Source organism: Gopherus evgoodei, chromosome 4 (genome assembly GCF_007399415.2).
Source record: "Gopherus evgoodei ecotype Sinaloan lineage chromosome 4, rGopEvg1_v1.p, whole genome shotgun sequence".
Classification (NCBI taxonomy): domain Eukaryota; kingdom Metazoa; phylum Chordata; order Testudines; family Testudinidae; genus Gopherus; species Gopherus evgoodei.
Genome location: NC_044325.1, coordinates 44,616,956 through 44,639,832, shown reverse-complemented (window position 1 = coordinate 44,639,832; position 22,877 = coordinate 44,616,956). Strand labels below are relative to the sequence as shown.

Sequence of the window (22,877 nt, the reverse complement as noted above, 5' to 3'; positions counted from 1 at the left end):
TAGCTGTGTTAGTCTGGATCTGTAAAAAGCAACAGAGAGTCCTGTGGCACCTTATAGACTAACAGACGTATTGGAGCATAAGCTTTCTTGGGTGAATACCCACTTCATTGAATGCATGTAGTGGAGATTTCCAGAGGCAGGAATAAATATGCAGGCAAGAATCAGTCTAGAGATAACGAGGTTAGTTCAATAAGAGGATGAGGCTCTCTTCTAGCAGTTGAGGTGTGAACATCAAGGAAGGAGAAACTGGTTCTGTAGTTGGCAAGCCATTCCCAGTCTTTGTTTAATCCTGAGCTGATGGTGTCAAATCTGCAGATGAACTGAAGCTCAGCAGTTTCTCTTTGAAGTCTGGTCCTGAAGTTATTTTGTTCCAGGATGGTCACCTTTAAATCTGCTATTGTGTGTCCAGGGAGACTGCAGTGGTCTCCTACAGGTTTCAGTATATTGCCATTCCGGATAACAGCGCCACAGAGAATGGGCGGGCGAGATGGGGAGGGCAGTGTGGTGCCGAGGGAGGCTGGCGGCCCTGGTAGCCCCTCCCCGGGGAGTCAGGCCTCCCCCGCGCGGGAGGTGTCTGGGCATCTGGAGGGCAGAAGCCTCAGCCCATTGGCGCAGTCTTCGCCCCCACTCGCCGCGGCGGCCCCTTTAAGGGTGGGCGGGGTTTGGTTGTTAAGGACGCTGGAGGCGGGCCCGGCCTAGCTCGAGCGAGGCCCAGTTGCGGGATGGAGGCCGAGCTGGGGCTGGGCGAGGAGCCGCGCAGGGGGGCAGCCGGGGTAAGAGGGACCCGTCCCCGGGGGGCAGCCGGCAGGGAGCGCTCAGCCCGCCCCGGGCCCGCGCGGTGGTGCCGTCGCCGGCCCAGCAGGGCGCTGGGGATCTCTCCCCCCTTCCCTGGGGGGCAGCGCCGCTTCCCGCTGCTGGGCCCAGGGCGGGCTGCGAGCGCGGGCCCTGCCGAGCACCCCCATCACCTGCTGGGGACTCTGTCCTCCCCTCGCCGCCCCCCATCCCCTCCCCCCGCCGAGCCCCCCATCCCCTCCCCCTGCCGGGGACTCTGTCCTCCCCCCGCCGAGCCCCCTCCATCCCCGCCCTCTGCCGGGGACTCTGTCCTCCCCCCGCCGAGCCCCCTCCATCCCCTCCCCCTGCCGGGGACTCTGTCCTCCCCCCGCCGAGCCCCCGCCGCCCCCCATCCCCTCCCCCTGCCGAGACCCCTCCATCCCTTCTGCCCATCCCCTTCCCCTGCCGAGCCCCCCATTTCCTTCCCCTGCCGGGGACTCTGTCCCCCCCCCGCCAAGTCTCCGCCGCCCCCCATCTCCTTCCCCCGCCGAGCCCCCCATCCCCTCCCCCTGCCGGGGACTCTTCCCCCCCCCGCCGAGCCCCCTCCGCCCATCCCCTCCCCCTGCCGGGGACTCTGTCCCCTCCCCCTGCCGGGGACTCTGTCCCCCCCCCCCCGCCGAGCCCCCCATCCCCTCCCGGGGACTCTGTCCCCCCCCGCCGAGCCCCCTCCTCCCCCCCCCGCCAAGCCCCCCATCTCCTCCCCCCGCCAAGCCCCCCATCCCCTCCCCCTGCTGGGGACTCTGCCCCCCTCCGCCCCCTATCTCCTCCCGCCGCCCCTTCCCCCCTGCCGCGGGCTCTGCCCGCCACCTGCCAGGGGCTCTGCCCCCCCCTTGCCGCCCCCTCCCCCTGCCGGGGGCTCTGCCCGTTCCCTCGCCGGGGATTTTGTCCCTTACTCCGGGGCTCTGCTGCTCCGCCCTGTGTGACCCCACCCGGGATGCCACTAACCACGTGAGAAGACCCAGTCCCTGTTTGTAATCACGTACAGTCAAAGACGACCCGTGGCATCCAAAGGGCTTGGGGGAGAGGAATACAATCCTCTCGTGTACAGCGTTCATCTACATCTGATTTATCTTAGATTTATTTGAATAAGGACAAGTGTTGGCTCTCCCCAGATGCCCCCGAGGCTGTTGCCAATTGGCTGTTTTTTTAAATGCCTCTTGCTGCTGAGGTGGTCTGGAGAAAGGACTTGGAGGAGAGTTTACTGGCCTTGTAGATCAGTTCAGGGAGTGTGTGCCATATAAAGGGGGCCACTTGGAAAATGGTCCAGAGATAGCTGTGAGAGCAGTGAACAAATGATAGTCCTAGTGCTTATATTGTTTTTGTTCTGTTTGTGATTCTTACAGTACAGTGCTAATGTTGCATTAGGGAAATTATTTGGATTCTATTTCTCTTTCTCTGTCACTCTGTACTTGCTGCCCTGAAGTTGCTACTGTCAGTAACAGTGCTCTCTGCCCTTCTCCCCCCGCCCAGATGGCCAAGATGGGCCGACGAGCTCGCCAGGATTCCTTTCCTGAGGAGAATCGTCTCAGCAGGAAGAATTCCTCTGCCACTTCTACTGGAGAGGTGGGTGCCATGGACAGGATAACTTTCCTGCAGCCCAAGTTGCCACTTAAATCCGACATTGCCCATTACAGAGGATTCTGCATGTCTTGTGGGTCCTGCTTCACCAGTGTAGATCTACCCCGACTTAGTCCTGTTCTTATTGCTGGGGCCCACAGTGCCATTCTGTGTTTCCCATTACTGTGCTGCTGAATGTCTGACTGAGTGCAGTTCTAGTGTTTCCAACATGTGTAACTGTACTGGGGTTGGGGAGAGCAGACATGGTCTATGATGATTTTCCATGGGAGAGATGAGCATGGTGATATGGAATATGCTGGTATGGGGGAATCTGAGGATCTGCACTGGAGTGCCTCACAAAAAGCAGTGTGATGAATGTAGCTGCTTTCTTTGAGTGATCTTTTTCCACATGGATTCTACTCTTGTTGCTCATGTGCCCCATGCTCACAAGATCAAATTTTTGACCAGCTGTGTCTGTTGGTCTTGTGTCCTAGTTGCCATCATGTTCCACCTCAGGGCATAAAGATCTGATGGGTCTCAACCATCCTTCTTTAATCCTTCTTACCATCCATGGCAGTGAGATGGAACCCCTGCAGTGTCTGCCCTTTCTCTGTGCGCAGTGCTGGTGTTAGTTAAAAGAAGAGGTAGTGACTTAATTAATAAGTTTTTAGTTAGTAAAAGCTATATATAATTTTTTCCTTAAATTTGTTAGACTTGAGTTCCCTCCCTCACCCAGGGTACTAGTATTATAGTAGAAGCTTAAAGTCACTAGACTTTAAGATCCATCCTTCATGTGGCACTTGGATGCCTATTAATGATGGACATTCCCAGTACCTACTCTGCTGTTGTATTAATTTTGATGGCTGATATGGGCGCAAAGAGTTAAAGATGTTAACATGATTCTGTCACTGTCCAGCATTAAACAGTTTTACACAAAGTTTGCTGTACAGAGACCTCCGCCTGCTTAGAACCATGGCAAATATGCCATTAAAAATCTTTGAAACCTTTTATTAAAGATACTGAAAAGAAGGAAAAAAGTTAAAGCTTTTGAAATATAAAGTGTTAAATAAAAATTGTATTTTAACAACATCTCTTGTTCCCTTTCCATTTAGCTGGAGACAGTTTGTGGAAGGAAACCCCCTGTCAGCCCCTTTGACGGTCTTTTAGATGGTATTAAACATAGTAATAACTATTCTCTCTTTTGGGGGAAAGAGAAGTTAGTTGAGATGGGCTGGAGCTCTTGGTGTTAAAGTCCAGTCCTGGTTCCTAGAAGACAAAACAAGACAAACCCACTCAATAGGGGAGAGAAAAGAACAGCAATGATAGAAAATGCAGCTTCTGTGGCATTGACTTTCACTTGCAACCTCACAGCTGGAAGAACACAGGCATAGCACACAATCTTGAGACCTGGCAACCTTGTACCAGCTTTCGGCTGCTTAGGGCATTGAATTTAGTTGCCTCTTTTTGGTCACACACTCACAGCAGTGATGCGGAATATACAGCCTTAGCTGGCTGAATCAGACTCTTCTATGAGATAGAAGGCCAAAAGAGAAGAATAGGAAAAAGAAGAAATAAGATGGGGAAGAAAAAGGACACGTGGGAAGGTGACAGTCTCGCATCCCAGGTGGTGGTCGGGATTTAGCCAGACCCAGTGGAGGAGATTGTCATCTGGGTCCCTTTCTCTGGCTAGGTCTGGTCAGGACATTTTTCAGGATCAGAACAATGAAGGCCTAATGGATCATAGCGAATCCTGGGGTCCCAGGAGACAATGCAGGTGGCAGCCATGATGGTGAAGTTCATTCCTTCTGGTCCATCCATCCCTCACCCAGCCACTGTTGTCAGACAGCTTCTGATTTTCTCCACAAAGTCTTCTATTTTAAGGACCCCAAAAGGGGAGTGATGGCCCATCCTTTCATTATTTTGTTTACCAATTAGGCTTAATTTCTGACGTACTAATTTGGGTCCACTAATTTCCAGTACAACACTTTTTGTGTTTACCAGGTGTGATCTTAACACTGTCTTTGAATTATATTAGTAGGCCTTTTGGTTTGGATTAATTCAGTCTGTCTTGTCTCACTTTTGCACATATTTTTCATTCACATTTGTTCTAGGTTATTATGACATTTTATGAACTTTCACTCTTTGTGCTCACAATGAGGGTAGATTTGTAGGCTCAGTTATTACAGTACTGCCCTGGAGAAGTGTCCATCCTAGAGCAATGTTCCATTTGTCACTCTTTTTTTCCAGGTGCAATCTGTGTGAGGGAAGCCAACCTGAAGCTGTTCCTCCTTGAGAATTTGATGCAAGTCTCCTCGCATATTGAGGAGAAGGCTTCAGCCAGACCTCAGCCATCTGCTAGTGCCTCTCTCTTAGTACCTCTCTCACTTAGTGCCCTGGTGGGCTGAGATTCCACCCCAAGCTCCTGGGTAACATCTGCTCAGTCTCATTTGTCCACTTCTACATCAGTGTTAACAACTTCTGATCAGCAGAAAGGAGCACTGCTCCAGAGATGAGCTAACGTACTGGTCACCATCCCTGGCACCTGAGTCACTAGACTCTTGTCTTGGGCTCATTTGTTTAAGGGCCATAATCTTAGAAAGGCTCCTTCTGGTGTCCTGGTGCTGACCTCCAAAACAGCAGGTGCAGTGCCCACTCAATTGGCAGATTGGGCTGCCCTTGGTACCCACCCTGGCACTGAATGACTGAGTACCTGTAGCCTGTGCACTCAGAGCTTCAGTATTGTGGACCTCAGTACTGACTAGCTCTGTGATACCCGCTACTTTGGCAAAGACTAAGACCTTGGCTATGCTTGTGAGTTACAGTGCAATAAAGCAGCCCTGGGTGCCCTAGCTCACTCCCCGTCCACACTGGCAAGGCACGTAGAGCACTCTGACTCCGCAGCTACAGCACTGCTGGTACTCCACCTTGGCAAGTGGAATAACATTTGCTGCACCCCTGTTGGAGCACCGCAGCAGTAGTGTGAACGAGGCATTGCATTACTGCACTGTGGTCAGCCTCTGGAAACATCCCATAATCCCCTTAAGTCAAGTGGCCACTCTTGTTGTGAAATGCCCTTTCAAAGCTCTGTTTTGGAGAAGCCAGCTGCTTATCAGCTCAGAGAAACAGTAAACATTTACTGTTTGCTTTGAGTGAGTGAGAGAGAGGGGAGGGGGGGTCTGAACTTACAAGACAGCACGCTGACCCACTCTCAGCACCCCAAAACCCACTCTCCCTCTCTCCTCCCACATTCACACAACACACTCCCTGTCACACTCCACTTCTCCCCCCCACCCCATTTGAAAAGCACATTGCTGTCACTTGCATGCTGGGATAGCTGCCCATAATGCACCAGTCTTAATGCCACTGTGCTCTATGAAGGCAGTTTTAACTCACAGTGCCCTACGTTTGCAAGTGTAGCCTTGCCCTAAGTGACTGATTGCTGGGCCTGGTAACTGGTCACTTATCCTTGAGAGATTGAAAGTAGTGATATCCAAAGCATCTGCTTTGAAGTTACCAGTATGCTAGGTTTAAGAGGTATGCCTCGTACCAACCTCTCCTATGCTTAGACAGGGCATGTGATATAATGGTCCCTCCCTTGAAGTAGCCAGGAGTGGAATCCATGTGGACAATTCCTTGAAAAAGAAAGGTTACTTACTTTGCAGGAACTGTGGTTCTTAGATATGATGTTCACATGTAGTCTATGACCTGCTCCCTCTTCTCATTACTATAGAGTCCTATATCACTTGGTTTCCATACTGGCAAAGAAACTGAGGGATGGTTGGGCCTGCTCAGCCTTTTACGCCCTGAGGGGAGTGTGTGGGGGGGAGGGTGCGGGAGGGCGCAGGAGGGCACCTAGGACACAGACATGGCCCCAATGGACATTGCTAGCTGAAATATCCAATCTCCTGTGCAGGGTGTGCATGTGTATAACCCACATACCTCCTGAGCATGGTGTTCTCTTCCCTCTAGTGGCACTGAGACCACTTAGGGGTTAATGAGTCTGCTATAGTCTTAGCTAAGGGTATGTCTACACTACCCACTGGATCGGCAGGTAGTGATCGATCTACCGGGGATTGATGGTCTAGATGCGATAAATCGATCCCCGAACATGCTCCCCATTGACTCCAGAACTCCACCAGGGCACGAGGCGGAAGCGGAGTCGACGGGGGAGCGGCGGCCATTGATCATGTGCCGCAAGGACACGAACTAAGTCGATCTAAGATGCATCGACTTCAGCTACGAGAATAGCGTAGCTGAGGTTGCATGTCTTAGATCAATATTTCCTCCCTACCGCCAGTGTAAATCAGGCCTAAGGGCCATGTGGCTTTTAGCTCATGCAGTAGAGGCTCATGCATTTAGCTCCAGAAATCCCAGGTTCGATCCCACCTGCCGATGATCGGGGTCTGTCAGTGTTACATGTGCACCAAGAATGAAATCTGTGTGGGCAATATATCATGCAGAACCACAGTTACTGTAGGGGATCTGGTCATACTCAGGCTCTAAGATACATAGCTGCAGCCTCCTGCATATATAAATCAATTGTGTGACTTGGGGCCCTTTCTGGGCTCTGGTGCTCTTGCAGGTGTATTTATTCTCTAGAACCCCCTTTTCACCACTCTAACCCGCACCTATGTGTGGGACCTTTGGGACCTTTCATTCTTTAGGGAGAAATGACTTTATCTACTCTCTGTTGGCCTTGTTTGTAACTTGGCTTCCTTCTTAGGCAGTCTCTGGACAAGTATCTGGTTTGCGGCAGCCTTCTGCTGCCTTTACAGTTGAACATGCATAGCCAAACTCTCTCCTGTCTTGGATTGTTTTTCACTGACACCCACACAAAGCAAATGTAAAATGTTGCCATTGTGAATGAGGGGAGTTGACACACACTCTCTCCGGGTGTGAATGGTTACACGAGGTGTGTGGCAGGGGAGAATCAGGCGCACAGTGTCCTTTAGGTGTTGCTTGTATTCGTTCCAAGCTGGAATCCAGAGACTCGTGTTGGGGGCCTTTAATGGTTTTTCTTCTTTTATAGTTTTTCTTTCTCTTTTCCCCCTGCTGATCCTTCTAGGATGAAGACACTGAGGAAAAGGTAGACCTTGTAGGACTAGAGGCTTCTGGGTAGATGCTGGCTTCTCCTAGAGAAACTGGCAGAGCTAACCTGTCAATGCAAATGGAGATTGCCTTGAAAGGGACTTTCACACAGGAGAATAAAATATAGTAGTCTCATGCCTCAGGCTCAATGATTTGCCTGCTTTCCCTTGGCTCTTACTGCTATCCTTTGTTTCATAGAGACTTCCCTCCTTCCTAGCTGATGCATCCTACACTAAGGTCACAGTCATGCATGTTGCCACAGAAATGGTGGGGACATCCGATTCCATGTTGAAGCCAATGAGAGTGGTGGAGCTGGGAAGGTGCTGTGCCCTCACTGAAAAACAATATCAGCAGTTAGTGACCAAGGTGTCAAACCGGAGACTGGGTTTTCATTTTATCTACGGTATGCTTGGCAGGATGCCCTAGTGTGAAAGCTCCCCTTTAAGAGTCACAGAGTCCTGCTGGTGCCCATCAGGAGGCCAGTCAATAGACAAACTGGGTTCTAGCTAGAATGTGTGCCTGTGCCCTTTCTGTGATGTTCTTCTGCCCCTGGAACTTGGTTGCACCCTTTGTACCCTCTCACTGCACCAACTCCTTGGGAAATGTTATTGCCGGGAGGGAATCTGGTGAGTTTTGGTTTGTGCTGAGCTCCTGAGTTACATGAAGGGAGCTGCATTTTCAATAGTGCTCTTCTGTATGGATTTACCATAACTAAAAGACATTCATGAAATTTCACAGCATTCATTTAGAAAAGGGAGTCCTGACTGCTCTTCAGGATGTACTAGAAACTCATCAAATGGGCAGTTGTTTCCTGGGGGAAAGCTTAGAAATGCTTCTGAATTTTCTGAAAAGCTTCTGGGCTACGTGTCTTGTGTAGTTTCTGCCTATGTCAGGAGTCGCTATTGCCCAGTCCTCCTGGCTAAAGCTGCTTATTGTATATATTAGATACACAAACACTTCTTTTAGCTGAGGAAAGGTAGAGAGGAGAAAGCACCACCCCAATACCCTAGTGGTGGCATGGCATGTCCTAGCTGGTCTTCACTCCCCTAACCAGAAGGAGCTGGAAGTTCTGCAATGGTTGAGCCCTGGAGGGAAGGTGGAGTAGCCCTCCTTTCTTCTCCCTCACTGCCAGCAGTACTGCTGAGCTCCAAAACTTTGAAGAAGTGCTTCCTTTCTCGGTCCAAAAGTGAGGAGGAAATGGGTTGCATCCTCTCCAAACAGGAATGTCTTTTTCAGAGCAGATGCTGCTTTCCTCCCAAGGCTTCCCTGAGCTATCTGGTTAAATACGAGCTGATAAACGTGGTATCTTATTGGTCTGTGTCATGTGAATCTCTTCCTAAGGCCAGTGCCTCTGGGCCTGATCCTACAAGGTGCTGATTGCACTGAAGTCAGTGGGAGTTGAGGGTGTTTAGCAGCTTGGTGTCAAGCCCTCTGCATGTGATGGGAACTACTGTGCATGAGGCAGCTCAACAGAGAAATGACTGTGTCTGCCACCTATCAGGCAGAACACCACCTGTTACCAGGTCCTCAGTTGTCAATTGTCTGCTGAATCAAAGCTGTGGAGGATCAGCCCTTTCTTTCAGTTTTTTATTCCAATCCTATAAAGACTGTATGAGGTCCCATTCTGGAGGGGTTATTATGTGTGAAGGCTAAAGTCCAGGAAGGAGACTCTGCCTCGCACCTCATTACTTCCGGCCACAGGACATTACTTTCAGTTGGTCTGATGCCTGTCGTAGAGAGAGAAACAGTACTGCAATTCACAATTTTCTTTTCATAGTATCATAACAGTTAATGGTAAGATAGATCCACCTAGTTCACCCATTCTCCTGCCAGGTCAGGTCAGGATCATTCCCTATATTAGAAGCCCCAGAGTTGTGTCCCAAGTAGTTTTCACTGTCTCAAGTGATGGGACTTACCTTGGGGGATGATTCCACAGACTCTCTTCTTGCTGCTGGGAAGAGAATCAACCTAAATCTTCATTAGGTTAATTCTGTCTGGTTAGATCCAATTGCACCACCCTGTATCACCCTAGATCAGCAGTTCCCAAGCCAGGTCCTATTGAGCACTTGCTGGGAATCTGTGGAGAGCTGGTTGGTCACATGGTAGTAGCTCCTCCTGGCTGCTACATTTCATTAAAATAAACAATATTTTCCTGACAGGACTTTTCCATGTGAGCAGTTGTTGCTACGGAGATGTTGTGTGATGGGAGGGAGAGGCAGTGTCAAGGAGGCGATTGTTCTAGTGAGAAGTGATCATTACTCTGAAATACTTTAGGACCACCTGGCCTAAATCCCTGCCTTCCTCCCTAGGGTTTACACCATTCAGATACCTGGTCATTCTTTATATTGAGGTTACATTTATAATTAATTTTATAACAGGAAAATAAATGGTTAATTGCTGTAGGGTCTGATGAATCAGTAAGTTGCTTATAATCATCTGTAATGCCTACTACTTGTGTCTATAAAATGTTTATGACCTCTATTAATCATTTATTAACCCTTTATAAAACTATTATAAATGGAATCTACTATGAAGTGTGACCACAGACTTCTGTGGCTACAATACATCCCTCCCTTAGTCATTGCTCAGCCAAGCTGAAATACTTAGCTTCTTTAATCATCTCTTTGAAGTTGGCCCCTCCATTGCCCTGATGACTCATATAGCCCTTCTCTGAACTCTCTTTGGGCTGCATTGAGTGTTTATAATCTGAGCTCTTCCTGTATTAGGTATGTTCCCCACTGGGGGTTGAAGATTATTGAACCAACAGCATTTGTGCTCTTTGTGTGAATGTGCCTGCTGAAGTCCTGCCCTCCATCCATCTGTCTGCTCCAGGATGTGTTCTGCATCCCTTGGCTTAGATTTGAATGCCTGCCAGGTTCAATGAGTCATTGAAGGGATGGAATGGTCAATGGAATAATAAAGGGTCTATCCCTGTATCTCGGCTTTGTGGCAAGGAAGAGAACATAGTTAATCTGGAGAGGCAAAGTGTGTTGGAGTGAGAAAAGGGGTGGGAACCAAGACTCCTGGATTCTGCTCCTGCTCTGCCACTGATTTGGTGTGTGACCTTGGACAAGTTCCTTCTCCAATCTGTGCCTTAATCCCTTTCTGTTAAATGGAGATAATGTTGTGTGGAGATTGACTAATATTTGTAAAGCAGCTCGAAAAGTGCTATTATTTTATTTAAATTAAGCTGGTCATTTATCAGGAATGCAATCATGATTAATAATGTGAGCTGTTGGAAACACAGGTGATGAGAATATAAAGCAAAGTACTTTACATATATAATTTAGTACGGGCCTGATCATGCAGGTGAGGATCCCCATTAAAATCAATAGCTTTACTAGTGTGACTGAGGCTTGCTCACCTGGGTAAGACTTTGCCGGATCAGAGAAAGCAGAAAATGAAACAGGATTTTTTCTTGCCCAGTTCTTGTTCAAGCACCTCACACTGTATTTGGGTCGATAGCCCTGTTTACATAGTAAGCTCTAATCTGATTCTATTAGCCACCCCCAAACTTTCTCAGAACCTAAATATACCTCTACTCAGATATTATGCTGTCCTCGGGAACCTAAAAATCTTATCGCGTTATAGGTGAAGCCACGTTATATCGAACTTGCTTTGATCCGCTGGAGTGCGCAGCCCTGCCCCCGGAGCACTGCTTTACCACGTTGTATTCAAATTTTTGTTAAATCAGGTTGCGTTTATATTGGGGTAAAGGAGTATTGACCCTATGGCATTCCAGTCTGAGAGTTACAGAAGTTAAGAGTAAGATGCTTTTGAGTCCACTGTTGCATATGCCCAGCAGTGGGTTTATCCCAATGGGGGATTATTTATTTATTTTGAGGAAGCATCTGCTCTATGCTAAGTGCTTTCCCAATACCCCCTGCTCTGAGGAGTTTAGAACTGAAGGAGTCCTGTCTTGCTCCAACAAGATGCTTCAATCCTCCTTATTAGTTATTATTTGTATAGTGGTAATGCCTGGGAGCCCCAGTCATGGACCAGGACTCCATTGTGCTAGATGCTGTACAAACAGAACAAAAAGCCCCTGCCCCACAGATCTAACAGTCTAATTAAGATCTCTTGCTCAGTAGGGTTCTGCGGTCCCCTATGTTGCTTGACTATGGAGGAGCCCTCAGCTAAGGCTAACCCCTCTTGGTATGGGACATGCTACCAAAGCTTTGCATGATTTGGTGTGGTGTTGGGGATGGGAGTTGATAGCTCTCGCAGCGAGAGGCATCTCAACAGCCTGAGAGAAATAAGTGCCAGCTCCAAGGCTGTATTTCTTGGCGGTGTTTTCAGTTGTGAATGCCATCCCAGATTTGCTTGGCAAACATGTTTGTCCTGGACTGGGCTGAACTTACCTGCCATGTCCAGGAGATTCTGCTGGCTACATGGATTCTGTTATTCTCTGCTATTAGGGGATGCATCATCCACCAGAGGGGAGCCAGTGTTTCGGAGGTCATGGGCTGTTACACCTGTATACTTTTGAAGTGGACTTGCTTCTCTTTCTATGTGGTTCTCTGTTGCCTGCAGACATGCTGGACTCCCAGCCATTCCTGGGCCTGCTCAGCTGGAAGTTGGCCAGATTCTCCAGGAGGAATCTGAAAAATGCAACTAAACTCATGTTCCCTAATTAGGCCAACTTCCCCAGTGTGAGCCCCAGCATCATATGGCCTCGTGCTCCCCAAGGCCCTGTATTGCCTCTCTCCCACTCCCCCCTGCACCCCAAGTGGCCAGTCAGCAGGGCAGTTATTTTCAGCCTGTTAAGGTTATCTGTTGGCCTTTCCATGACATCTTCCTTCATTCTCACCAAAATAGCTGTTCTAATCAGCCACGTTTCCCAGCCTTTTTTGTAGCATCCTCCCTTTCAGCTGGCCTAGCTGTTGTGTTGCTCAGCAGCTCCCTGGTTGGGGAGGAGCGACAGACACTGGGAATCCCATGGGAAATAGTTTTATTAAAAGATTTTTCCACACATGTATTTCATGCTTTGAATGCTTCTATCCTGAGCCCACTAAAGGAGCTGATGGAGGGGTATAGCTGGATGAGAACATTTGCTACCAGTACATAGCCCTAGGGAGGAGCAAGCTGATTAAAGGGACCTTTTTGTATATAACCAGGATGGGTGGGAAGGGCATTACTGTGTAGCCTTGGGGTGAGGAGGGACATTGTTCTGTTACCCCAGGGTTGGAAAGGATAAGCCATTGGTGGTAGAGAATTGATGTATAGGTGTGAGGAGAGAGGGAAGGATATAAGCCATAGGAGGGCATGGCCGGGTGCCATATGCTTCAATATATGTACTTTATTGAAAGGACAGAAACATGGGCCTGATTTACTTAGTTGTATATGACCATTGTTTTACAGCATGAAGTCCTGACAACTGTTGTACAGCATGGGCTGCTGCTGCTTATCCCCTGTGATAGGTGGTAGAGATCTTTTGGGGCTCTAAATGAGGGTACATATATACTACCCGCTGGATCGGTGGGTAGTGATCGACCTATCAGGGATCGAATTTGTGTCTAGTGTGGACGCAATAAAATCGATCACTCTGCCGTCAACTCCAGAACTCCACCGTGGCGAGAGGCGGAAGTGGAGTTGACGGGGGAGTGGCAGCGGTTGACTTGCCGCTGTCCTCATGGCCAGGTAAATCGACCTAAGATACGCCGACTTCAGCTACGCTATTCGCATAGCTGAAGTTGTGTATCTTAGGTCAACACCCCCTACCCCCCGCCCCAGTGTAGACCTGAGTTCCTTGCCATATTGATGCACTTCTGACTCAATTTTCCTGGTAAAGGGAAGTGAGTGTCTACTAGGACAAAAAGGTCCTGGAGAAGTGAAGACCCAGTCCCCAGGGATTTAGGATACCCCTGGGAACTCCTGGGAGACTGATTTGCTAAAGGCAGCTTTACTGCTTTCTAAGAAAGGCCTTATAAAGAGAGATGGCCCCTAAGGGGTCTGGTAGTGGGGACCACTCTCCATTATCCTAGGAAGCTAGGGGAGTTGGTTTGGGCAGATCAAGGAATCAGGCCTTCCCCATGTTTTGTTCTTGTGATGGTTGTACAGGCTGGTTTCTTTGTGTGTCTGCTCAGAGGCACTGGGGCTATCTGAGTCAGAATTCTTCTGTTTGGAGATAATTAAAACTAATTCATGAGTCCTCTTTGAGCAGGCAGCTTTTCTTAGCTGTAGAGGAGCCTTGGGTAACATATTGTGGAGATTGAAACTGAAGCCTGGCCCTTCTTTCGCTCCACTCTGTGCTGGTTGTTAAATGAAAACAAGGCATCTACATACAATCCCACCTGCCAGACCACCACCCCCCAAAGCTACTGACTGGGACAGGGAGCTGGGCCTTGTGCTTCTATCAGATGTTGGGTAGGAGGTATGAGATACATGGGATGGACCACTGTTGACCTGTCATCATGGCCTCTCAGGTTGGGATTGAGGCCCATGTGCCCTCTGACACACACTGTTGGTGTCGTTTGAGTTCATATTTCCGGCACAGAGTGCTGATGCCTCTCAAGGGGTGTCGTGATGATGAAGGAAAATGAATCCATGTCTCCAATCCCTTCTGAGAATCTATTTATGGGAAGGATCCAGTGCATCCATAACCTGCCTCTGTAACACTAAACATCTTCTGAAAGGATTACTTGTTCCTCAAGTTCCAAAGAGAGGCAGTTGAGGTGCTTCCAGCACCCACAAAGCTCCTTTACCTCTGCTGCTGTAGAGGCACAACTTAATTGGAGTCTGGAACCTCCACCCAGTAACGTAGAGAGCAGAGGAGAAACCACCCTAGAATTACTGCCATCTGACAAGGAAGAGGAACTAACTGAGAATAGTAGGAAGGAGCCCGTGACCACTAGTTGTTGGAATTCAGCATAGTGAGGAATAGAGGTTCACAGCTCCTAGCAAGGTATGACTAATAGGATTCAAGTAATTGTGGGGGGCAGTGAGCAACATGCAATGGATTGTATTTAAACTCTGCTGGTGAGGAGAGAGGTCTGGGGAATCCTTAAAAGGCACCACCACAAAGACACAGCAGATTGAATCCGTGTAGGGAAAAAAAATTGGTAGTGGCTTGGTTCTTTAATGAGCAAGGGACATTTTCCAGGGACTGAAGGTATCTGAGCAAGAATATATAATTTAGTTAAAACTCGAAAAGAGCTAAGGGCATCAAGAAAACTGAAGTAGGCTATGTCTGTATTAGAAACGCTATAGCAACACAGCTGCAGCTGTGCCACTATAGTGTAGACACTTAGTAGAGCAATGAAAGGGGTTCTTCTATCACTGTAGTAAATCCCCCTGTCCAAGAGGCAGTAGCTTGGTTAATGGAAAAATTCTCCTGTTGACCTAACAGTGTCTACCCCAGGACTTAGGTCAGCTTAATTAGGTTCACAGAGTGTGAAATTTTTTGTAGACATGGACAATGTTAAACCTTTGTAGTGTAAACCAGCCCCTAATTAATGCAGCCAAAGAGGCTAAAGAGAATAATATATTTTATAAGCATGCCAATAAATGGGAAAAGCTAAACTAGAAAGTTGTTCACCATTGAGAACTGCTGGGTGGTCATCATTTTGAAAGCCCATTCATTTAGGCACCTAACTATGAAGTTAGGGGCACAGAAGTCTTGACCACTTTTGGTCATTAAAATCCTTGAGCCCACTTCATAAAAATTGATGCATCTAGGCTGGAATTTGGCCAATACACCAGAACTCTATCCCTAAATTCCATGTGAAGTTTCAACTGGACATTACATTCTTTTTAGTTTTGTCTTGAATTCTTATTTAGGGCTGCTTGGGGCAGCCACATCCGTTTCAGAAGTGGCTGTATTTTGGTGATGTGTGACGTGATACTTGCATTTGAATTTGTAAAACACTTTGAAATTTTGTAGATAAATGATGCTATATAATTAATTAATGATTGCAACAAGGGATATGGTGGAGTCACCCTTACTGGAAAAAATTTAATCAAGATTTGATTTTGTTTCCCTCTAAAAACTATGGATAATTTTGATTAGGCATTAATTCACAGAAGTCCTATGGCCTGAGTTATACTGGAGGTCAGACTAGATAATCACAGTGGTCCCTTCTGGTCTTAAAAACTTATGAATAAATGTAAATTATTATTTTTAAAAATGTATATGGTACGCTAACCTAGTTATGGTACTTTACAGGCAAATAGACAAAGATAAAGCCAATGATCCTCAACTGATTCTTGCCCTGACCATCACTGTGGCTGAATATTCCTTGTAGGTAATCCTGAAAGAATTACTGGGCTTATTGCAACAGAAATAAAGGAGCTGTGGGAATAGTGGAGGGTTAGTGTTCTGGACATTAAGAACAACATGGTCTGTGTGTTGAGTGGGGAGAGATTGTAAAGTGGGTGAAGCAGTGGGGTTAAATCCCAATTACACAGTGAAGTCATGTCTTGGTCATAGACCAGGGCGTGTTTTCAGAAGTACCCTCTAGGGTTGGGTGCCTGAGCTCTGAAGCAACCTTGAACCTGAATATTAACCTTAATAGTTTGGGATTAAAACCCAAGTACTCTGGGAAACACGATTTGGGGCAGAGGCTAGAGGTATTGGGTCCTCCCCTTGGTTCTGTCCCCTTGACTCTTTGGCAGCATTCATATAACTCATTAGACACATGAGGTGTTTTTGAATGTGCCTGTACAGGGGCTGTATGTCTGGGGGACATGGGCTGTAGGCTGTCTGTGGGATTGTGTAGAGCTGTGGAGGGATCTGAGCAGGAAGGTCAAGGTTGCATGTATGGGGATGGACCGTTGTATGAGGAGATGTAGGGGTGGGGTGTGTGTAGGGTTTTTTGTATGTGGGCGCACCCATATGTGGTGTGGGTTTTTTTCCCCTTTTTTTTCTGAGCTCGGGAGCACACAAATCATCTGAATTCAAAATGCTCCTTTTTTGGCACTGCAGCCTCTTCTGTAGTTTGGCATCTTAAGAATCTGGAGGAATCGTTTAAAGATCAGAAAACTCCATTCACTTGGGGCCCTGAAGGCTTTGCATTCTGTGACATGGTCATTCCAGTCGACTGAGCTCTGTCCCCTGCGGATGAACCCATATAAGGAGGCCATTTCCTGCATTTCATGTTCTTTGCCTGTCCCTCTGCCCTCCCGCACTCCCTTTGCTGAAGAAAGCCAGTATTTTGGAACTGCAGCTCCCAGCTCATTTCTGTTCCCTGTTTATTTTTAGAGAGTGCCTATTTTTGCTCCTCCCAAAGAGCTATGCAGGGTCATGCCCCCTTCTTACAGCAGGCAGCAGTTGCCCCTGACAGGCTATGTCCATTTCCCACACTCTCAAACAATACTTCTGCTTCTAGAAACAAACAGAGGAGACCCTCTGACTCAGAGTTACCACCAGCCTTTTTCCTCATTGAGAAGCTGGAGATCTTTGGCCAGTCTTGTCTCAGAGTTATCCTCCTCCTGCGCCTCTCACTCTGAGACCAGGAAATCTTCAGTATTCACTCATCCCTTTCCCCTTTCTTAACTAAAGTTCAGGAGAATGTCCCCATTCCGCTACCCTGCCTAAGGGTTGAAGCTCCCTTGGGGTTATTGTGCCGTTCTCCACATTTGGTGCTGTAGTCTTATGAATCTCTCTAGACCACCTGCTTTTTATGGACAGCATCCTTTGGGGCTATGAAAATCTGAAATTGTTTGACCTGCCCCATCATACACACTACTGCATGTCATGCAAACTGCTAAGGCCTCTGCCATATCAGGTACTTCAGTACCCTGGGAGAGGAGAATTGAGCCCAAAGCTGCAGGTGGCATGGGCTGGACACACAGACCAGTGGCCTATTGGCTCCCCTTATGGTCTGAGAAATTCTTATCCCAATTCTTGAGCCACATCCCCACCTGCCTATTGCCATGGCCACACAGCACGTCATAGGAAGGAGCAAGATAATAGGAATAATTTCTCCTAAAAGTCCAATTCAGTCTCCTAACGTGCCTTAGTGTGTCTTGTCCTGTCCGTCTGCCTGTCTTGAACAGAGAGCTCCTTGGGGGTAGGGAATGTGTTAATTTGTTGTGCACTTACGATATAAAACAAAAATGAGTGCAGTTTAACAACACTAAACAGCAGATGCACAGAGAGGGCAGCACCCACAGGCTGGACTGCCACCATACCCAGAATGTTTTGGCTAGGTAGCATCTGAGCCTTGTGTATGTGAACTTGAGACTCAGCTAGGTCCCTGCATACAGGGATGCATCCTATGTTGTCTCAGACACTTTAAAACCTGTCTGGCAACATTTCTGTTCCTTTGTTTTGTAAAACACTGTTTTAAAAACAGCACCTCAGTGTTGGACTCAAACTTCTTGCCAGGTATCTCTCTGCAGGGGTCAATATGAGTGAATCTAGTGTGAGGTGGTCTGGTTGGAACTGGGTATAACACATCATCTTTCTTGTGTGTCTCTCTTATTATTAAAGGGCCCCCCACCTAAACCCCCACGCCGGCAAGGAGGCTGGGCAGATGATCCTGTAATGGCACCTTCCAAGTGAGTACCAGCTTCTTTCTTTCTCCGGGTGGGCTTAGGCATAGATTGATTGAACATCACCTTTTAGGGCTTGCTGTCACAACCGCTAGGGTTATCTTCCTGAACCGCTTATGCTGCCTCTGTCTCTAATGCTATTGTGAGCCAGCCCTCCAGACCTCCATCCTGCTGGGGGCAGCTGACTGACTCTCCTTATGTGCTACTCTACTCAGGCCTCCAGATCTGTGTGAAACCAGTGACAGCATATCCCTTGCCTGCTGCTGTAATTGGGAAGGGGTGTGGAGGTGGGTTTAGAAGCATGTCCAGGAAAATACTCTTCCTGGCTGAGCTCTTTCCACAAGAGGATCCCATTGGTGAATAGTAGAGTCACACTGGCAGCCAGGGCACTCCGCAGAAGGAATCAGGATTTTGTGTCCAGCCTTGATGGAAGAGTGAAATTGATCAGTGTTTGTGTGTGTTTGGTTGGGGGAGTGTAATGTCTAGGAAGAAGTCCTTATGGGAAGATCCCACATTGCTAGGGGTGGTCAGGGATGGAATTCAGGGAAGAGAGAAATCAGGGAAGGAGGTGGGACTCAGTACAGCTGGAGAGTCCAGGATGGAAGATGTAGGGAATCTAGAGGAAAGAGGAGATCAGGACATGCCAAGAGACGGGGGATCTGGACTAAGGGCAGGTGGAGTTGAAAGGTGAAAACTTCAGGCTACTCACCAAAGGCTGTAAAGTTAAGTGGGCTCTGCCTCACCTGTTGATAGACCTAAAGGGAAGGGGCCATTTGTATTAGGCCCAGGTAGGATGTGGGGGAGTTGCTTGTATTTCTCAGCACATACCTGAGCATATCTGCTGGCTTGGTCACCTTACTCTGGGGGCTCTCCAGTTTGTGAAAGGACTACATATGCCTCTTCCAAAAGTATGCCAGGTTCATGGGGCCCTGAGGACAGGATGGAGCATTCAAGGATCCCCTTGGCAGGTCCTATATGGCAAAAGTCCCTCAAGGCCTAACTGGACCAAATGAAATAGGTGGCCCTCTCCCCAACCTACCTGGAAAAAGTAAGTTTCTGGGGAAGTTACTGCTTGTTATTAGAAGAACATAGTGAGGTAGATCTTCTGGGTTCTTTAGTTGAGGGGAGAGCAGAAGGAAAATGCACAGCCTGAATGCACCAGCCCAGAGGAGTGGGATGCAGGGCACCTGTTGTTATTTCTCTAGCATCCTGAAGTATGCAGAGCACTTTAGAGATTTGATATGGCAGGTTGTTGGCCAGGGAAGTGTCCAGTCAAATTCGACACAAATCTGACAAAGGAGCAGGACAGAAGATCAAGAGGGATGGCCCATCTCTGTGGGAGACCTGGTTAGCTTGGCATCTCAGGCACCTTCTGGCTTGAGTAACGCTCCAAGACTCAGTGGAAGTGACCACTTGATTCAAGCCATTATTGATCAGCATTAAGGGCCACAGAAGAAATTTTTTGACCATTTCTGGTAACTGTCAGTTTTAGGGGCATTATTCTGATTTTTTTTTTAAAATCAAAGATGGGAAAGGAGGGGTTTGGATAATCCCCTGTTGTCATTTGTCTTTTCTTTGTGATTCCAGCTGTGGATTCTTCAAACACTGATTTCTCCATCCCTTCCTTCCAAGATGCCAGTGCTACTAGGGCTGTTTCTACAGCATATCGCGTACTAAATTTTGCTTGTGAAGTGTCTGAGTCATAGGCTGATGTCACACATGTTGATGCAGCTGGGTTGTCTCTATTTTCCCAAGGCTTATCTGTGCACAGCTTTTGTACCAATTTGACTGACTATATTGGTTTGGAAGGCCATCTAGTTAAATCAGTACAACATGCTTCCCCTCTATCTCTTCCCTCACTGTGTGGTTGCAGTTACGCTGTTATTGATATGCTTACGTTGATATAGCTACTGCCAGTATAAGCACTGATACCAGTTTAACTGTGCCCATGCTAGAAGACTGCATCCTTTAAATATATTTGTTTCTAAACTGGTGGAGTTAAATCAGTGAAAAAACAGCGGGTAGACAAACCCTCAATGACTTTTACTTAGGTAGTTAAATTTTTCTCTGTCATGTGCGGGTGTATTGCAAATCAGTTAGTGTATGCATCTATTTATTCAATGGCCTTGTAGCTGTTATTCTGTCCCTTTATGCAGCCTCACCTCTTCGTTCCAATTCTGACTATGCTGCCTGTTGCACTGGTAGCCTTGTTGATTTATCTGCAGTGGCACTTAGACTTCTTTCCTGCTACATTAATAGTTTCCAGAGCCTGTCAGTGTGAGCAAGTCACTTGAAATTGTCCTTCCAATGTGTGCCCCCTGGCAGTTGTCATGGCAGAATTTCATCTGCCATTTTGTTTTCCATTGTCCCAGTTTTGCTGGATCCTTCTGGAGCCCCTCACAACCCTCCCTAGTCTTGTCTCACCTGGATAACCTATGTCATTATCAAATATCCCATCTTACTCTTGGCTCTGTCTGCCAGATCATTACTACCTCAATCTGTTGCAAGGTAGGGGTAGGTAGCCTCTGGTTCTCCCCATACTCTATTTCATTTTAAAAATACTTTGCATGAATAGGGTCTTTCATCACAAACGTTCCAACAGCATCTACAAATCTGTCACTTAATTTCTAGAGGCCACCAAAGTGGCATATTTTTACAAATAAGGTTACAAAGAATCAGGCATGAAAAGGTTAATTAGAATTCCCAGTAGCCCCGTGAAATAGCTATTCTTATTAGTACCCTCACTTTTATAGATGTGGAAGCTGAGACAAAAAGGCTAAGTGGCAGACCTGGGACTCTGCTGTAACCATTATAACACTCGTCACTACTATTGGCCATCATCTGCTTTTCTTCCAATGGGTTGTCCCTGAAGTTGAACTCCCTCTATATGTTTTTAATTCATCTGAAGAGAGAAAGGGAAGAAACAGTTTTTCTTAGTGTCAGCCCCAGTGCTGCTACTTCCAGCCCTAGCACTTTGGTGACTATATAAGTACCTAGATAGATATTTGGGGCCTAATACTCTGCTGTACAAATTAATAGTAATATCATTGTTTTGCTGTGAATCTGCTCTTCAACCAGCAGAGGGAACCCAAGCTCTGCTGTGAAAGCTGTACTTATGCCCTTGATAGCATCATTGCTGACACTCCTGAAAAACAGTAAATGGTTTATTGCCGTGTTGGCTCATGCGTCATAAGAGGCAAAGAGGTGGAAAAGTGTTTACCAATGGGAAAAGTCCAGGCTTCAGGCAAAGAGAATTTGTTTTTGAGCATCCATAAGGATTTTGTAAGTGGAAGTATTTATATATTTAAAAAAAAAAAAACTTGCCAGGGTTCCTTTCAATCAAATAACTAGGGTGACCAGACAGCAAGTGTGAAAAATCGGGATGGGGGTGGGCGGTAATAGGAGCCTGTAGAAGAGAGAGAGCCAAAAATCGGGACTGTCCCTATAAAATTGGGACATCTGGTCACCCTACAAATAATTGCTGTCCTCACCTAAGACATTTTCTTTAAAGTCTTTTCCATTTCTGTCTGTCAGTCTTTTTCTGTCCTTGCTTTGCTGTAAGGACATTTGCATGAAACCTGGGTCTGTTTCCCTTCATTCTCATCAGCCCTTGTGATTTAGTTCCCACAAGCCTCTCCTCAGCATCTAGTGGTGGTGGTGAACAAATACAGCCACTTCAAGATGCCTTCGCAAGCAGCTTTCATCAGGACTTCTCCCGCAACATGTGCACACATGAATCTGTTGTGCTCTGGTGGACGTGGAAGGTCTCTGATGGTGGCATTTTGGGAACAGGTGGCCTTAGGAATAACTGAAGCTGCTTCCTTTGGAGAAATGGTGGCATGTCCTGGAGAGTAGGTGTAGGCACGGTATGCCCTGGAGCATGGATATGTTGAAATGTCCTGGGGCAGGAGGGGCAATATAATGCCTTGGAGAGTGCATGTGATAGTAGGGAAGCATTGGTGGACATCTGAGACAGTAGGGACAGGTGGGATGCACCCTAGAGCATTGCAGTGGTGGTGGCATGACGTGGGTATAGAAGTTGTTTTGGGCTCTGGAGGGTGGGGAGTGGCAGCACTGGCCCCTGGAGCTGGAGGAATGTGATTTATGGGATTAAGGACTTGAACGTATTGAGGGCTCTGGAGATAAGTAAAGTTAAAGCCATCTGTTACAAGAAGATGGATCTTAAAATATGCTCTCTTGTCTGTGTGAAATGGCCCTTGAGAGCAGCTGGTTTATAGAACCTCTGGCCGTCCCTGTCCAGCAAGTGGGAATAGTAAAGTGTCTGTGAGATTCTGCATTTGGGCATGGCAAGGCGGGAGGGTGTGTCATTTCTTCCACCCTCTATTCCCAATCCAGTGTTGTTGAAATAAATCTAAGTATGTGCTTCCCTGTGGTGCTGCCACGGTAGGAGCTGAGTAAGGCTCCTGGCTGTGGGGAAGCCTGTAGCAAGGTTCCGTCACCATGTCTCGCTGCCACCTGTAGCTGTTCTCAGCAGTGTGGCGAGAGCAGGCACAGGAGAGCAAGGTGGCCGAGCGGGGAAGCGGAACTTAGAAGGAGAAGGAAGGAAAGGAAGTCTGATTAAGTTTTGTCTTGAAGTGTCTGTTTTTGGGTTTGTCCCTGCATTGATCTGCAAGGGAATGAGGCAAGTAATGGCCCCTTGGGGACCTTCAGGACTTTCCTCTCAATGTCAGCCGTCATTTTCAATCACTCTCTCCCTCCCAGCCATTAATTTTGGCCCAGGATCATGGGGACTTGTCCATCTATCACTCCTAATTGACACTAAATGATCTGTCAGTTTATTGATGAACGGCAGGAGTGGAATTGTCACAATATATTTTACTTTCTAACAACTCCTCCTGACAATTTTACCTTGTCCATCTCACTCTCCTCACATAAATCTCCATTGG

At 47.5% G+C, this 22,877-nt stretch overlaps 1 protein-coding gene across 3 annotated transcripts in view; it reads left to right on the top strand.

The window, feature by feature from the left end:
- The first annotated feature begins 666 nt into the window (after positions 1-666).
- IFT43 (intraflagellar transport 43) overlaps positions 667-22,877 on the top strand; it is a 94,447-nt gene continuing 72,236 nt past the window's right edge. For 2 of the 3 annotated variants that reach the window (XM_030559097.1, XM_030559095.1), the window contains exons 1-4: positions 667-773; positions 2,302-2,394; positions 7,454-7,474; positions 17,909-17,976. In XM_030559097.1, coding sequence (XP_030414957.1) covers positions 723-773; positions 2,302-2,394; positions 7,454-7,474; positions 17,909-17,976 — 233 coding nt within the window. In that variant the 5' untranslated portion in view covers positions 667-722. The remainder of the gene's footprint in view (positions 774-2,301; positions 2,395-7,453; positions 7,475-17,908; positions 17,977-22,877) is intronic. The other variant, XM_030559096.1, reaches the window with a different exon arrangement.